The sequence below is a fragment of the Erythrolamprus reginae genome, chromosome Z (assembly GCF_031021105.1).
Source record: "Erythrolamprus reginae isolate rEryReg1 chromosome Z, rEryReg1.hap1, whole genome shotgun sequence".
NCBI classification, from domain to species: Eukaryota; Metazoa; Chordata; class Lepidosauria; order Squamata; family Dipsadidae; genus Erythrolamprus; species Erythrolamprus reginae.
In genome coordinates this window covers 94,049,875-94,067,619 of record NC_091963.1, presented here as the reverse complement: position 1 = coordinate 94,067,619, position 17,745 = coordinate 94,049,875, and the positions used below count along the sequence as shown (strand labels likewise).

The 17,745-nt window shown below is 38.3% G+C and overlaps 1 protein-coding gene across 1 annotated transcript; it reads left to right on the top strand.

Annotated features, from left to right (window-relative positions):
• The first annotated feature begins 4,029 nt into the window (after positions 1-4,029).
• On the top strand, positions 4,030-16,787 carry VPS25 (vacuolar protein sorting 25 homolog). Its single transcript, XM_070730094.1, has 6 exons — positions 4,030-4,162; positions 7,529-7,674; positions 8,636-8,689; positions 11,021-11,109; positions 12,117-12,192; positions 14,287-16,787. The coding sequence occupies exons 1-6, from the start codon at positions 4,113-4,115 to the stop codon at positions 14,397-14,399; spliced, it is 528 nt and encodes a 175-aa protein (XP_070586195.1). The 5' UTR covers positions 4,030-4,112; the 3' UTR covers positions 14,400-16,787.
• Positions 16,788-17,745: the final 958 nt, after the last annotated feature.

Sequence of the window (17,745 nt, the reverse complement as noted above, 5' to 3'; positions counted from 1 at the left end):
TTCAAGAAAGCTTCTTGAAGCCTGGAGACGGTGAAAAACAGCCCAATGGCCCAATTGGAAATTCATTGTTTAATATCTACTCTGAGTCAATTTTCAATGAAGCACTGGAAAACATTGATACTTGCCTCAAAGTAAACAGTGTTCAGGTCAAGAATTTAAGATATGTTGATGATACAGATCTGCTTCCCAGTAAGCATGAAGACCTTCAGCTCCTCATCAACAGAGTAACAGAAATATCTGAAAAATAAGGCGTGAAGCTTAATACCTCAAAAACCAAGATCAAACAACCCACTAATTTACCACAGAACATTTCGTAAGGAATACTGCTAGGAAAAGTTGAAAGGATGAGTATCTCTGTTTTAATTTACATGGAAGCTGGGACATGACCACTAAAGTAAAGACAAGGAAAGAAAAAGCTCGACAGCATTCTTCAAAATGAAAAAGGTTTTCTGCAGCAACAACACAAGACTAAGAATGAAAATGATGCTTGCCAGATGTTACATCTTTCCTATCTTGCTCTAAGGAGTAGAGTTGGTCTCTGACAAATAGCCATTTGAAGAGATTAGAAGCATTTGAAATGTGGATTTGCAGACAATTTGAGAACTGATTGAATAGCAAGGATTAATACAGAATAAAGCACTACGCAACCTAAAACCTTCCCTAAGTGCATACTTCCTAAAAAAGCTCTCCACAGCCATAACTGAACCTCTAAACATAATCTTTGAAAAATCATTCAGGACTAGTTCACTATCAAAACTATGGTCACTAGCCACAGTCACCCCATCTTCAAAAAAAGGGGATCCCAGTTTAGTTGAAAACTACAGACCAATTTCTCTATGTTACATCACATACAAAGTCATGGAATCAATCATAAACCAACCAATTACCCTTCACCTAGAAACTAATAATCTACTCTCTGACAAACAATTTGGTTTCAGGAAAAGATTATCTTGTAACCTGCAACTCTTTTACTGCAAAAACATATGGACAGCATATCTCGATCAGGGCAAATCAACAGACACAATTTACATAGACTTCTGTAAAATCTTCAACTCAGTGGTTCATGATAAGCTACTTCTAAAACTCAAATCCAATGGCATCTCAGGATCACTACATAACTGGATAACTGTGTTCCTATCAAACAGACAAGTTGTCAAAATAGGGAGCACCATATCTAATCCAGTTCCTGTTAGCAGTGGCATACCCCAAGGCAGCATATTAGGACCAACACTCTTCATACTCTATATCAGCGTTTCCCAACCAGTGTGCCGCGAGACACGGCCAGGTGTGCCGCCAAGCTCCAGCTGGGCGGGGCGCTGCTGGTACTTCCGTCCTGGGGCTCCCGCTCGCAGCTGTCCCCCGGCTCCTGCTCGATGCCGCGGTTTCCGGCACTCTCCTGCTGGGCCCCAAAGAAGGAAGGCAGGAAGAAGGAGAGCTTCATTCTTCGCGCCTTTTTCCCGCCTTCCTTCTTTGGGGCCCAGCAGGAGAGCGCCGAAAACCGCGGCATCGAGCAGGAGCCGGGGGACAGCTGCGAGCGGGAGCCCCAGGACGGAAGTACCGGCAGCGCCCCGCCCAGCTGGAGCTTCCCTGGTGTTGGCGGCAAGTGTGTGTGTGGGGGGGCCTGCAGCGGCCGCAGGCAGTCGCGTGGAGATGGCGGCGGCGAGAGGGAGCTCCAGGCGGCGGCGAGAGGGAGCGCTCTCTCTCTCTCTGTCAGCTGACTGCAAGTGGGAGCCCTGACGGTGGCGGTTGGACGTGCTGCTGGACGTCGTACATGCTGGCGCTGCGGGCCTGGCATATACGGTGTCCAGCAGCACATCCAGCTGCCGCCGTCAGGGCTCCCGCTTGCAGTCAGCTGAGAGAGAGAGAGAAAGAAAGAGAGAAATATAAGAGAGGCAGAGAGAGAGAGAAAGAGAGACATAGTAAGAGAGGCAGAGAAAGAGAGACAGAGCAAGAAAGAGAGACAGCAAGAGAGGCAGAGAAAGAGAGAGAGAGAAAGAGAGAGAGAAAGAGAGACATAGCAAGAGAGGCAGAGAGAGAGAAAAAGAAAGAGAGACATAGCAAGAGAAAAAGAGACTTAGCAAGAGAGGCAGAGAGAGAGAGAAAGAGAAAGAAAGAAAGAGAGACATAGCAAGAGAGACAGAGAGAGAGAAAGAGAGAAAGAGAGAGAAAGAAAGAGAGATAGCAAGAGAGGCAAAGAGAAAGAAAGAGACATATAGCAAGACAGTGAAAGAGAGAGAGAGCAAGAGAGAGAGAAAAAAGCAAGAAAGAGATAGCAAGAGAGACAGAGAGAGAGAGAGAGTGAGTAAGGGAGAGAGAAAGACATAGAGGAAGGGAAGGAGGGAGAGAGAAAGAGAGCAAAAAAGAGAGGAAGAAAGAAAGAGGGATGGAGAGAGAGAAGGAACGGAAGGAGGGAAAAGAGAGAAAGAGGGAGAAATAGAGCGAAAAGGAGGAAGAAAGAGGTTTTTTTTGTCCAAACTTTTATTTAGCCGCCCCCCCCGCCCCCCTTTCATTGTTCCCCAGGATTTTGAAAATATGAATAATGTGCCGCGGCTCAAAAAAGGTTGGGAAACACTGCTCTATATACCGTAAATGATCTTTACAACCACATTACAAGCAACTGTGTACTCTTCACCAATGATATAAAGTTTTTCAAAACCACCGACAACACAGCTACCCTCTAAAAAGACCTTGACTTTGTATCAGAACGGTCAAAGATTTGGCAACTCCAAATATCAATCAAAAAATGCTCTGTCCTACACATTGGCAAAAAAAACCTGGAACACCAAATACAAGCTGAATAAACAAGACCTTGCAGACAAGCGTCACTTCATTAAAGACCTTGGAATACTCATATCAAATGACCTAAGTGCCAAAGCCCACTGCAACAACATCGCCAATCCTATGGAGCTTCTGCTCTGGTAATCTCACACTACTAACCAGAGCATACAAAACTTTCTCCGGACCAATCCTTTAACAGCTCATCTGTCTGGAACCCGCACCACATTTCGGACATAAACATCCTAGAAAATGTTCAGAGGTACTTTACTAGAAGAGCCCTTCACTCCTCCACTCGTAACAGAATACCCTACGCTACTAAACTTACAAGCCTAGGTTTAGAAAGCTTAGAACTATGTCGTCCTAAAGACAACCTAAGCATAGCCCATAAAATCATCTGCTATGTTCTTCCTGTCAACAACTACTTCAGCTTCAACCACAACAATACATGAGCACATAACAGATACAAAATCAAAGTAAACAGATCCAAACACAACTGTAGAAAATATTACTTCAGCTACCGAGTTGTTAATACTTAGAACTCACTACCGGACTCTGTTCTTCCATCACCAAATCCCCAAAACTTTGCCCTTAGACTATCCATTGTTGACCTCACCCGATTCCTAAGAGGTCAGTAAGGGTTGTGCATAAATGCACCACCGTGCCTACCATCCCTATCCTAAGAATCTCTGTTATTAGTACCAATATCATGTACTGTATATAAATAGTGTTATTTCTTTGTACGCTACCAATTCCTACTTGCCCAATAAAATAAATAAATAAAATAAAAACGCGTTTACAGATATCTCCCCACAGTTTCGCCATTGGGAAAAAAATATTCAGCTCCGCCTAAGTGCAAAAACAAACAAACCGGTCTGAGACTAACGTTGCTATAGAGCTTAGAGCTTTTTGTAAATAAGGTTTAATAAAATCTTAATACACACTATGCATTCAAGTCGGTTTTTTCCCTTTGAATACAGGCGGGAAACCACTCGCCAAGTTACAGAACAGTGAATACAGAGTAGAGTATACTTCTTTAAAAAACGCTTCAGCGCTCCCAACCATTTAAAGTCAGCAGCCGCTTGACTGCAAGCTGACATGCCGAAACAGACTTGTAACTGCTCTTCCAAAACAAATCGCAAACAGAAATTTCAGCCTTACACAACTCAAACCGGAAATTTCTACATTGTATAGATCTATTGACTCGTCCTGGGGTTGCCTTTTTCTTGGAACCCTTTAACGGGGCTTCCTCCAAGCAGGAAGTGAAGCGGGATCATTTGTAGGACGGACCAGAAGTTAGTCCTCCAAGGCGGAGGTTCCGTTCGGCCTCAGCGGCGATGATGAGTTTCGAGTGGCCCTGGCAGTACAGTTTCCCGCCGTTCTTTACGTGAGTCCCGGGTCTTCCCCTTCCTACATTAAGGAGATTAAGGAGTTCGCTCTTTTCTTCGAGGCACCGTGCGGGTGCAAGTCTTGGAGATGCACCGCCCGAGCCCTGGTTTCCGTAGAAAGTCCCCTTCTGTTCCTCTTTCGAGCGGAGCGAGACGATTCAGGACTGTTGCTTCTGGTCTTCTTTCGAGAAAAAAGATTACCGGGTTTCGCTCCAGATGGTGGTTTTGTGCGTGTGTGATTCCCCACTCCCACCGCAAGACTACCAGGAGCGTTTGAATTACGAGATTTCTGGAGGAAACTTTGTATCCCTGCATTAATTGTAATAATAAATCAGCTCACCGAGGAAACTCCCCCACCTCCAGGGCTGATCTATAACTCAAAGTAGCATGACTAGTGATGGGAGGTATTGGGAGTTGCTCAACAGCTGCACGATGTCAAGTTTCTCATCCATGTATAAATAAATGCATAGAGGCAAACACTAATTTGATTAACGCGATCCACTTTTTCTGTAATCTAGTTTGGAACAAAATTAGAATTAATGCATTAAAAATGGAATATGTGACCTGACTTGTCTATGGATGTTAATAGTGTCTTCAGTGTAGTATAAGGGTAGGCAAAGTTGGCTCTTCTGTGACATGTGGACTTCTATTCCCAGAATTCCCGAGCTAGCATGATTGGCTCAAGAATTCTAGGATTTGAAGTCCACAAGTCATAGAAGAGCCAACTTTGCCTAGCCTTGGTGTAGTGCATTTCATACGAAATCCTTCCCCGCCCCCTCCACAAAAACAATCCTTTTCCCAAGGATCTGAATTTAAAATAGTCAAGTAGAAAAACAGTTGAATTAAAAGACAAAGGGTTATATAGGATATATTGGGGAAAATACAACTCTGAATACTTAGGGCTAGTGTTGGGAGTAAGAATACTAGATTATGTCAAAGATTTTGAAGAAATTTATATTTCAAGGCAATATTTAAAGAAATAGAAAGATGTTACTAAGAGTTTTAAGAGTTTTTAGGCATAGGCAATTACAAAAAATAGATGGAACTGTGATAGAGGGTAAGAAACATAGAAGACTGATGGCAGAAAAAGACCTCATGATCCATCTAGTGCGCCTTTATACTATTTCCTGTATTTTATCTCAGGATGGATATATGTTTATCTCAGGCATGTTTAAATTCAGTTACTGTTGATTTACCAACTACGTCTGCTGGAAGTTTGTTCCACGGATCTACTATTCTTTCAGTAAAATAATATTTTCTCATGTTGCTTTTGATCTTTTCCCCCAACTAACTTCAGATTGTGTTCCCTTGTTCTTGTGTTCACTTTCCTCCTGAACCTTATTTAACCCTTTAACATATTTAAATGTTTCGATCATGTCCCCCCTTTTCCTTCTGTCCTCCAGACTATACAGATTGAGTTCATTAAGTCTTTCTTGATAAGTTTTATGCTTAAGAACTTCCACCATTCTTGTAGCCCGTCTTTGCACCCGTTCAATTTTGTCAATATCTTTTTGTAGGTGAGGTCTCCAGAACTGAACACAGTATTTCAAATGTGGTCTCACCAGTGCAGGATCACAATCTCTCTCTTCCTGCTTGTTATACCTCTAGCTATGCAGCCAAGCATCCTACTTGCTTTTCCTGGCGCCCAACCACACTGTTCACTCATTTTGAGACTGTCAGAAATCACTACCCCTAAATCCTTCTCTTCTGAAGTTTTTGCTAACACAGAACTGCCAATACAATACTCAGATTGAGGATTCCTTTTCTCCAAGTGCGTTATTTTACATTTGGAAACATTAAACTGCAGTTTCAATTGCTTTGACCATTTATCTAGTAAAGTTAAATCATTTACCATATAACAGACGCCTCCAGAAATATCAACCATATTGCACACTTTAGAGTCATTGGTAAATGAGATTTGGAAGAGCATGGTTTGTATAATGAGAAAAACTGCATAAAATAAGATAGGAGGAAAGCTGTGGAATTTTAAATATGAAAGCAAATAATGGATTTGAACAAGAAGCTCATTTGGGATTTTGAGGGACTGCCTCTAATCTCAATTGAAGAAAGTTTGATAGCAAAACTTTGAATACAACAGTGAAGATTGATGTGCGCTCACAGAGGAGGGATTCAGAATCAGTGTGGGAGATTGAAGTGAATATAGCAAGAACGAAGTTTTAGTTGAGAGGAAGGAGCACATATTTTCTAAGCAGAAGAAATACAGATCTCTCTCCTGCTAGTACTTCCTACTCTCTTGTCTGTTCCAGTTAGGAGATAGAATTTGAATGATACAACGATGCAGAAATATTACCTGAAAATAAACTAGAGAGAATATTAAATAATTTTATACAGTTTAGATTATAGGATAGTGTGAGGCCTGTAATTGTCTGCCAAATAGTAGAAGGGAAGAACATGAAATTATTTTTAAAAATTCAGCTGCATGGGAACATTAATGCATTAGAACGATTAAGCTACCTGGGCATTGATTAAGTTAAATAGACATTTCATTGACCAAAGATAGACTGTCATAAAAGAAAAAGAAATAAAATCAGAAAAAGAAGTAGCAAAAAATAAAAGATTTAGAAAGTAAGTTGAGGCCTTGAAACTAAAAACAAAACTGAAAAATAAACGAAAGGAATTGGAAATAAGAAGAAATCCAGAGAACAAGAATATTCTTAGAACAGAAGAGATAAGAAAAACAAATGAAAATTATAAGTTCTTTGGATTCAGCACCTGCCTCAAATAGATGTTGAATTGGGCCTTTTGCCATCATTTTTTGATAGCCACAAACAATCAGTTAGGGAAACAGTAAAAACCTGCCAAAAGGAAATACGTAAAATACTTGTTACTCACCAAGTCCTTATCTAAACTGATGGTTGCTGACACCATTTTATTTATTTTTAAATTATTATTTGAAGGACATTTTCTAGGTGCTTTGGCGTACCATTTCCAGTCAGATTGTTGGATCCAATGTGATAATGGCTGCAAAAATGTTAGTATTTTAGTCAGATTAAACTAGCAACCACGCATATAAAAACTGGATTGGATAAATTATTTGACAATCTCATTAAAATTTAAAATAAATTGATAATTATTTTATGGAAGTTTGGAAAAATTATAAAGAATGTATAGTTTTGTTGGCAATTATGGAAACTTCAACTTAGGTATTTAAAATAACAGGACTAATTTGGATGATTTCTTGTATTTTATTCAGATCTTTAATCAATTTTAGCTATGTTTAGTAAAGTATCAAGTCTTGGAGTATGATTCTGGAAGTTCTTGATTCCGATTTGGAAGTTAAAATTATTGCGCTTCTGAGATGACAGTTTTTTGTATAGTACATCTGTTTCCTTTTGGTGTTTTAGGTTGCAGCCCAATGTGGATACAAGACAGAAACAACTGACAGCATGGTGTTCCTTAGTACTCTCATATTGCCGCCTCAACAAGCTCTATACTATGACTGTTCCAGAGGCTCAAGAGAGTCCACTGTTCAACAATTGGAAGTTGCAGAGTATCCTTCCTCTACTATTGTGAGTCTGTCTGACCAACCTTGGTGATGTGACAAGGAATTCATCCAACTCTTGGTGAGAAAAGAGTTGGCTTCTTTGTCAGTAAAAATGTCAAGTTTGAAGCAATATGAGATTGTAGCATTAACTGAGTATGCTATTGGTGTGGTCCTATATGTAGGATTACATGATTTGTAAAAAGCACATAAAATAGATTTGCCTTCTAAAATAACACATTTGTTTTAGTTATGAGTAAAATAAGCCCTTGATTTCTAAAGATGTTTTGATTTTAAACTCTATTTAAAAATGCCATTTTCTGCTCTGAAATCACTTAAAATGCCTTGAATACTGATTTCCCTACAGCTGTGTTAAAAACAAAATATTCAGGTGATGTTTACTGTTGGCAAGATATTGGTGGTTTAGAAAAGAAAACATTACACAACTACACAGAATATCTCCATTTGATGAAGAGTTTTATATGTTTATATAATTTAGTTTTAGTTTAACTGACACTGTAAAAAGTATAGCAGCTTTACTATACTTTAATATTATTCACTAGAAAAATATTTTCACTGTAATCCTTTTCAATTTGGTTTTGTAAGATATTGATTTCTGATGTTCCTGTGATTAAAAAAAACTTTTTTAATACAAATTTTCCATAGAATTTTATTAACAAAATCTTATATCAAGAACTGCTGCCATCTTCTTACTGTATGCAGTCAAAATTCTGAGCTGCATAAATATTCTGTTCCTTCCTTCTCCTGTGGCCAAATACTATTCACAATTATAAGTTGCAAGGTACAATTGAAGGGAAGATTAAAGTATGAGCTGTGATTTGACAGTTTGAAGCTACATAATGCTGCATTAACATCCTGAATGCTGCAATCCCAAATCTTGAATTTCTCTTGAGTTAAATATTTTATCACATTTTATCCTGTGTTTAATATTTTCTTAACTATGGAACAGGAAAACTCTCACTGGAATCCATCCTTGTTGTGTTAGAGGAGCTCAAGAAAAAAGGTAAGTTTGAAAATAACATGCCTCTCTAATCGTAAATATAATTAACTGGTGGAGATCTCTAATCGTAAATATAATTAACTGGTGGAGGCATGAATATCTCCTTTATTTCGTTTTTTAAAAATATTTTTATTAAATATTTACATAAAAGGACAAACAAATACAGTGGTACCTCTATTTATGAACTTAATTTGTTCCATGACCAGGTTCTTAAGTAGAAACGTTTTTAAGTAGAAGCAATTTTTTTCCCATAGGAATCAATATAAAAGCAAATAATGCATGCAAACCAATTAGGAAATAAATAAAAGCTCGGAATTTGGGTGGGAGGAGGAGGAGGAAAACGAAAAAGAGGACAGTCGCTGCTGAAGGAAGAAGGTGAGATGAGGTGAATCAAAAAAATCCAAAACTTTAAGGCTTAAAAAAAAAAAAGAGGGACTCTGAGGCGATGAGGAGGAGCATGCACCTCCCATACACCCGGCACGAGGCAGCCTCCCATACACTGCACCAGAGAGAGAAACTCAGGTGGGTGAGAGGGGGGGAACCTCCTGCTCCTTTGGCCTAAAGGAGGTGATTGCTGCTGCTAACTTCCTCCTCTTCCTTCCCATGCTGAAGGGCTCTCCTCTCACTCGCTCGCTTTGATCTGGCCGGGGCAAAGTGCCCTTTTTTGTCTTTCCGCGCCCAGATGCTCCAGGAGGCAACCTTACGCTGAATGGATGGGAGGCAGTGCGAGGGAGTCATCACAGCGAAGTGGTTTATTCCCTCTCCCAAGCGCCCAGAGAAAGGAAAATGCTCCATTCACTCTGGGCTGCCAAAGCCTCCTTAAGCACCACCGAAAGGCTCGTCTGGCAACCTAGAAAAACCTGAGATGGCCGGCAATAAAAAGGGAATGGCAGGAAACTGGCCGGGCCTTCGTGCCGCTCTCAAATTTCCTGGGAAATTTTTCTGGGCTCAGGTTCTTAAGTAGAAAATGGTTCTTAAGAAGAGGCAAAGAAATCTTGAACACCCGGTTCTTATTTAGAAAAGTTCTTAAGTAGAGGCGTTCTTAAGTAGAGGTACCACTGTACAATACAAAACATAAACACATAAAAAGTTCAGTATATACAAATCTGTGTCAAAGCTTGAGCACAAAATGATTAAAATGAACGTCAACCATCCTGTTGACTATTATTTTCTACAGCCTGTTTATAACCTAGTGTAACTATCCTGAATACTTATATACTTTCCTTTTGCTATTCTATTATTGAATTTTTAGATATTTAGACTAACAAAAATTGGTTTTAACAATGATTTGTCTGTTTATTTCAGATTTTTGGCTGTAGAACTTGTAAGATTACTTATGTACCATAATTTTGGTGTATAAGATGCATCTTTTTCCACCTAAAAGAGAGTGGAAATTTTGGTGTGTCTTATATACTGAATGCAGCCATTTTTGCTGTCCCAAAGCTCCGCCTTCCCGCCTGCAGAGAGCTCTTGGGTGCTGGGGAATGGCAAAAATGGAGTGGGTAAAAAGCCTGGGGAGTCTGCAGAGAGCTTCTCCTGAATGCCTCCATTTTTAAGAAAAAAAATGGTGAAAAATTGCCTTGTTTTTCACAATAATGGGGACTTTTTGCCATCCCCCAGCACCCAGGAGCTTCCCTGCAGGCTTCCCAGACTTCGCCCACCCAATTTTTGCAAAAAAACAAAAACACTGGCTGAAAAACGGGCCATTTTTTTGCAAAAATTGGGCTGTTTTTGCCTTCTAATTATCCCATCTAGCATGATTGGAGGAAGAATTCTAGGAGTTGAAGTCCACACGTCTTAAAGCTGTCAAGTTTGAGGTTTGTAAAAAGTGTACATGGTTGTAAAAAATATACATGTTTATAAAAAGTATTCATCTACACTGGTATTTTATTAAGTAATATATTACTATACCATTTGGTTCAGAATACTTTTTCTATGTTTTCCACCTCAAAAATCTAGGTGCGTCTTATACCCCCAAAATACAGTATATATTTGTTCATCTTTCTTCTGGATCGTGTGGAGTAACTAACCAGTTTATTGATGTTATCAATTATTTTTTATTTGTGATTGTAAGCTTGTTTTATAATTTTTTTTGTTTTTTTTATTCAGCCAGTCATACCACCTGTCCCTGTTTTGTAGAATTCTCCTTTATTTCATTAAGATTAATATCAAGATAGGTGTGAAAAGACATGTAGCCTTAAGGGGCTGAATAAGACTTACCTAGAAGTAATTCAGGCTGCTGGGATAGCTAGAGCTGATTCCATTATTTCTGTTAAAAAAAAATAATGTTTTTAACAGACAATAATAATAGAGATACTTTATGTTTCATTCCAGGAAATCTTGAATGGCTTGACAAGAATAAGTCTAGCTTTCTTATCCTGTGGCGATGTCCAGAGGAATGGGGCAAGCTAATTTACCAATGGGTAAGAGCAATACTTTGTGTGGTAACAAGGTAAAATTAACTAAACTTTGGTAGAAAATAGTTTTATAAAGATACGTTGAAACAGTTCTTTTCTCTCTTCCCAGAATCTGAATTTCACCAGGAGCCCACAGTTCTTTTCTATCATATCTCCACCATCACAACACAAACGTCTTCTGCTTTTTGTCATATTTTTATATATAATTTTTATTAGATTTTTCAATTAAAAAAGACATATAACATACAATCAGAAAACCGTAATCAAAAAACAACAATTACAACAACCAAAATAAAACAAAACAAAAACAGGAAAAAAGAGGGAGGGAAATGCATACTATATTATCTTTAACTTACTTCATGTTTGGTGGGTAGGAAGAAGGAAATTAAAGAAGCAAAAGAGCTTTTTGTCATATTTTTAAATGAAAATTTAAATGCCCAGGATATGAAATTCCTGGAACAATTTTGTGCAGCCGTGAAAGTACAAAATATCTATAATCATATAGCAAAATTTATAACTCTAGTTGTCAAGTTATTAATCATTTTATAGGAAACTTGTCTCTATTTTATAATGCTAAACTTTATTTTTAAAAAATAGTACATGGATAGGAATCCAAAAAAGTAGGTCAATAGCTTTTATCCATCTGATTCTGTCTAGATGAGATTGATGACTGAAATTTTTCTCCCAAAGCCATGTCTTCAGAAGTTAGACTGATGACTGATAATAAAAAGGCCTTTTTATTGGTGTTCTTAAGTCTGCAATTGTTTTCTTAAGCAGCTTCATTGCACTAAATATTTTCAGTTGTTTTAATTGTTTTTCAGCTTTTTGGGCTGTATTTTATCAGGAATAAGTAATAATTTATTTCTTACAAATGTTTGTTATATATTTTCATGTTTTATTTATATTTAATTGTTGTGAATATTCTTAGCAGGAAAAAATTTTTGGAATATAAAACTCAATGATATCAAAGTTTAAATGTTGCATTTCTCCACCTGCCCTCTCCCCATTTCCAGGTTTTGAAGAATGGATCGACAAACTCAGTTTTCACACTCTATGAGTTATCCAATGGTGAGGATACAGAGGAAGAAGGTAACTTTCATCTGATACATTCCCAGTGATATATGAGTGTCAAAAGATAGATAAATTGTTTGTGTATATTTGTCTCATTTTTAATCCAAAGAACATTTCTTATTGTCCACATTCTACCCCAGCTGAATTTTTAAAAGTTATGTTAAGTTTTTTATATTAAATGGAAGAGAGAGAAACAGTTTTCACAACAGCAAAGTACATACTTCATATTTTCTAAATGTAATTGGATTTTAATTCTTACAAATTGGATTCATGCCCTGAATATTTCTCTGATTAATTAGTTTCCATTTATCAATGAAATGTCAGGGCATAGGGGTCATTATTTTGATTGTGTTCCAGATCAATGAGCATGGTTTGATTCCATTTGTGCTATAATGAAAAAAGAAAGACAATTTGAGAGCTATCTGAAATTTCTAAGCTTGTTTTGCAACAATATACTTATGTAATCCTAAAAAGTAGTACTGTATTACTTTTGAAGCTTTAAAAGGGCTCTCTTGGCAACACTCTCGAGTCTTCGTAGAGGGGCGCCATATAAATCTAATAAATAAATAAATAAAATAAAACACTGGCCTTCTGCCCTTAGAGCAGAAAATGAGAGTCCAGGAGGACTAATTTCTTTGTCTCAATTGACTTCTGTGGCTGTCCATGTCAAGGACAAAACTATGAGTAGCTCACAACTTATATTTGTATTAAATAAATAGAAAATATATGCAGATACAAAATAAAATAAAGAATAAAACTCAAGCAGCTGGAGAATCATTTAAAAAGTCCTCAACATCTATCTATCCGTCCGTTGTTTTTTTGGGGGGGAGGACTTAACCCCTCAGATAGGGTCCGTAATCTGGGTGTCCTTCTGAAGCCAAGCTGAAATTTGACCACCACCTCTCAGCTGTGGCCAGGGGAGCCTTTGCCCAGATTCGCCTAGTTCACCAGTTACAGACCTATCTGGATCAGGAGGTTCTGCTTTCAGTCACTCATGCCCTCATCACATCATGTCTTAATTATTGCAATACGCTGGACATGGAGCTACCCTTGAAAAGTGTTCGGAGACTGCAGCTAATTCAGAATGCAGCCGTGTGAGCTATTACGGGTGTACGTAGGTACACCCACATAACACCAACATTCCGCGGCTTGCACTGGTTGCTGATTAGTCTCTGGTCACAATTCAAGGTGTTGGCTATTACCTATAAAGCCCTATATGGCTTAGGACCAGACTATTCACAGGACCATCTCCTACCACACACCTCCCAGAGACCAATTAGATCCTACAGGTTGGCCTTCTCCGGGTCCTGTCCACTAAGCAATGTCAGTTGGCAGCCCTGCAGGAGAGGCCTTCTCTGTGGCAGCCCCAGCTCTTTGGAACCAACTATCCCTCGAGGTCTGTACTGCTTCTACCCTACTGGCCTTCTGAAAAGCCTTGAAGACTTGGCTCTGCCAACAGGTCTGGGGGAGGGGGGGAGTGAGAATTAACAGTTTATCTCTGGCCAAACATTTTCTGACTGATTTATGTGATGGTATGATAGTTTAATTGGATTAAACAATGTCGGCTGGCGGGACCCAGAGGAAGAGCCTTCTCTGTGGCGGCCCCGACCCTCTGGAACCAGCTTCCCCCAGAGATCAGGACTGCCCCCACCCTCCTTGCCTTTCGTAAACTTCTTAAAACCCACCTCTGCCGTCAGGCATGGGGGAACTGAGACATCTCCCCTTGCCTATGTAGTTTTATGTATGGAATGTTTGTATGTATGGTTTTTAGGGTTTTAGGTTTTTAATGTAAAATTGTTATTTTAGATTTAATATTAGATTTGCCATTGTATACTGTTTTATCACTGCTGTGAGCCATCCCGAGTCTGTGGAGAGCGGCGGCATACAAATCTAATAAATAATAATAATAATAATAATAATGATAATAATAAATTATTAAGGGTTTTTAATGTTTATAAAGGGGTTTATTTTAAAGAGTTTTTATCATCATTAGTATTCGATTTGACTTTTTACTGTACTATTTATGTGTTGTGAACCACCTGGAGTCCTGTGTGGATTGGGCGGCATATAAGCCAAATAAATAAATAAAGGATGTTTTTTATTCTCTTCTAGAATTCCATGGTTTGGAAGAATTAGTCCTTCTCCGAGCTCTGCAGGCTTTACAACAGGAGCATAAGGCTGAAATATTCACTCTGAATGATGGGCGGGGCGTCAAATTCTTTTAATGCAGATTCTGCTTTGGCTTCCTAGTATGATTGTACAAAGGTGTTCTAAGTTAAAGAGTTTCTCTCAACTCTGGGTTCCTCGCATTGAAAGCTGAAATAGCAACTTGTATCTTGATGGCTCAGCGTTTGACTCCATTTTCTTCTTTCTGCAGCTTCTGCCTCTTATTGCATTATGACGATTTGAATAGATTTATGGAGGAATCACAATGTTCTTTGTGCTCATATGACACAAAATAACTATTGGCTCTTGAGTTTGGCCTTCCAAATTGAAGCAAACAATAATGATTTGGGGATAATTTGAGGTATCAAAAATGCACTCTCTCCAGTTGGACAGAAAGCCACATAGACTGTGCTATCCACAGCAGAATGGGGCGTTAAAGACTTTGGACAAATTAAACTATAATGTGTTTACAGAAAAGTCCTTTGTTGGCTTATCTCTGTGTGCTTTTCACACAACAAGGGGACATTCAATTCTTCTCTCCCACCCCCAGGTTATTGTTAGTTTCATGTCAGGGCTAAGTAGAGGTTGGCTGCCTCCTCATGGAGTTTAGCAATGTTGTTTTTCCGGAAACAAAAAAGTTGAGTGAACTATATTTCTTAATTTTTTATATTTATGAAGAAGAGAGGGAAATCCATTATCCATTAACTCTGGTTTCACCTTTCTGCACTCAGCATCTTGTCTATGAGATGGGCATTTCCCCTAGATTTGTTAGCGTCAATGTCCTGCAAGTTCTTTATGAAATTAAATCTTTTATTTATAAAAATTTAAAAAGCCAAGAAAATTTATTGAAAAACTATTTCTTCCGGTAAGTCAAATGGGGAGAAATTGTGTTCTTCAGATATTTTTATGCAACTCTTAGGATCATTTACTTGCAGTGGCTGCAACTTTTAGGAATGTATTTGATGTGTTGCTTAGATCAGGGTATACGTAATACAAAGGACTGATAGGACTGCAAAATTAACTTATATTCATTTGTTTTAGATATGCTGAAAACTGAATCAGTTGTATTTTCTCTAGGCTATCCGTGGATAAAAGCATTAAGTAGTCATTCGGAAAATAATTAACTGACAGACTATAGTGAAAGTAGTATTTGTCAAAAGATTATTATTTTAATTTCAAGGACTTTTTCTTGGCTTAAAAGGTTGTCCAGTTGACAGGGCATCTCACCAAATGAAGAAGAATATTAATAATTAGCAATTAGAGAATTAGTTAATCAAGCATGACTTTCCAGCAAGGAAATGAGAACTCATGCAGATGGAAAGAGAAGAATTCACAAAGCAAGATTGTTACCTTTAAACCCTACATGGCATGGGTCCAGGGTATCTGAGGAGTCATCTTTCCTTGATGGGACAAGCCTGTTCCACTTGTGGCGGCAGAGGAAGCTGGCTACAGATCACATCTGCCAATATTGAATAGTGCTTCTCAAATAGTGGGGCAGAACCCCTTGGGGGGGGGGGGGGTAGAGCAATGCCATGGGGGGGGAGGTGACCCTGGGGAACATGCTTTTTTTTTGCCGCAGGGAATAGGACATGCGTCCTACCTGACAATTGTACCGGTATCTCCATCATGTTTCTTGGCGTTGTTTCCAGGGCAGCCTGTTCTAAAGGAAAACATCTTGCAAGTTCAATCAAACAGGCTGCCCTGGACACAATGCTAAGGAACGCGACGGAGGTACCAGTACAAGTGTCTGGTAGGCTGCGTATCTTGCAGCGGGGCACAATTTGGGGGTAGCAGGTCAGATAGGGTGGGCTGCGAGATGCACCCTAGCAGAGAGTTGGGGGTGCAAAATATTTACTTCCTGGTTGTGTGTGTGTGCAACAGAAAATAATTGAGAAGCACTGGCCTAAAGCAATAGCAGGATTCAAAAGCTTCCTTCTGAAAGCATCATAAATCCCATGCAGAAATAGAACATCTTCAGGTCCTTGATTCATCACTGTACTTTGAAAACATTGATTATAAAAAGAGGGGGATAAAACCTGCATATATAGCAGGTAACTTCATTTTTTTGTAAATCTATAAAATGCCTCAGAGAATATGTAAGATGATGATAGTGGTTTTAAAAAGAATTAACAAATGAAGTATAGTATATTAATCCTTTGGATGATTACTCTTGCCTGTAGGAGGACTGACTTTCTGTAAAAAATGTCTTCAAATCAGTTGTGCATCCTTTCAAGAAATGTATTTGCATGGAACACAATCAAATACTCCTGCAATTCTTTCTAGCATTGTGATGTTCCAAGCTTTTGAATGAATTTGTGCATCTTACTTACTTACCCATCCATATTTACTAAACACACTAAGTATAATTTAACCAGGGCTGGCAGACTTGGGTTGCAAAACTGTATTATTATACCTTTAAATGGAAATAAAAACTGAATTGTTTTAGATATTTGCTTCCATCTAGTGGTCTGGATTTTGCAGTTCAGATATGGTAGACCTATGTTTTAATATTTACTACTATTTTATTACAACACTCTTTACTGAATATGCTTGAAATGACTAGCAAACAGATGGCTGTTTATTGACTTCCTTTCTTTTAGTCAATATTCCATTAATTTTACTATTGAGTGCATCTTTCTATTCCTTCTCCCTGCTCTCAAAAACAATTTTAAAAACCATTGAAATCAAAGACCCAGCAAAACTACTAATTACAGCACTACAAATTAGTGAATGCTCTTATACCTTCTTCATTTTCGAGGGAGGATTTGAAGTATTTAACCATGATTTTTAAGTCATGCTTAATGTGAGCCATAGAACAGGTTTTTTGTTAAGAAACTTAGCTCCAAAGATCTTTGGACAATATGGGTAATCCTAGTTTAGCCATTATAATTGGGACTAGCAACTTAAGTCATCAAGCAATGTCACTAAGTGAAACTGCAACTGTGCTTATTGTTACATACCTGTGAAGATTATAAATGTGAGGATTGCTCAAAAAGTTACTTTTTCTTACTGATGGAACTAAACAAGGACTACCTCTATTAAATTGTGATGTGACTTAGTGCATAGGTTCTCCAATTATATGTTGAAATCTTCCGGGACAATCATGCAATTCAGAAGAGTTCCAACTTTTTAAAAAATGTTGGCTCAGCCATGGTTATCAAGCCCAGATTTCAAAGTATTACTAACTACAATGAAATAATTATTAATCATTGGATGTTGCCAAAATTAATTTTTCATCATAAGGGACCATAGTATTGCAAAATTGAAGAATGCTGAGACTGTATTTTTTAGATAAGGTCAATAGCTTTTACTACTATTAACCTCAGTTATAATTTACCAAACAAATTATCTGGCAATTTTACTAAATTGCTTTGAAATCCTCAGCATGCCATTTGCATTTAGATT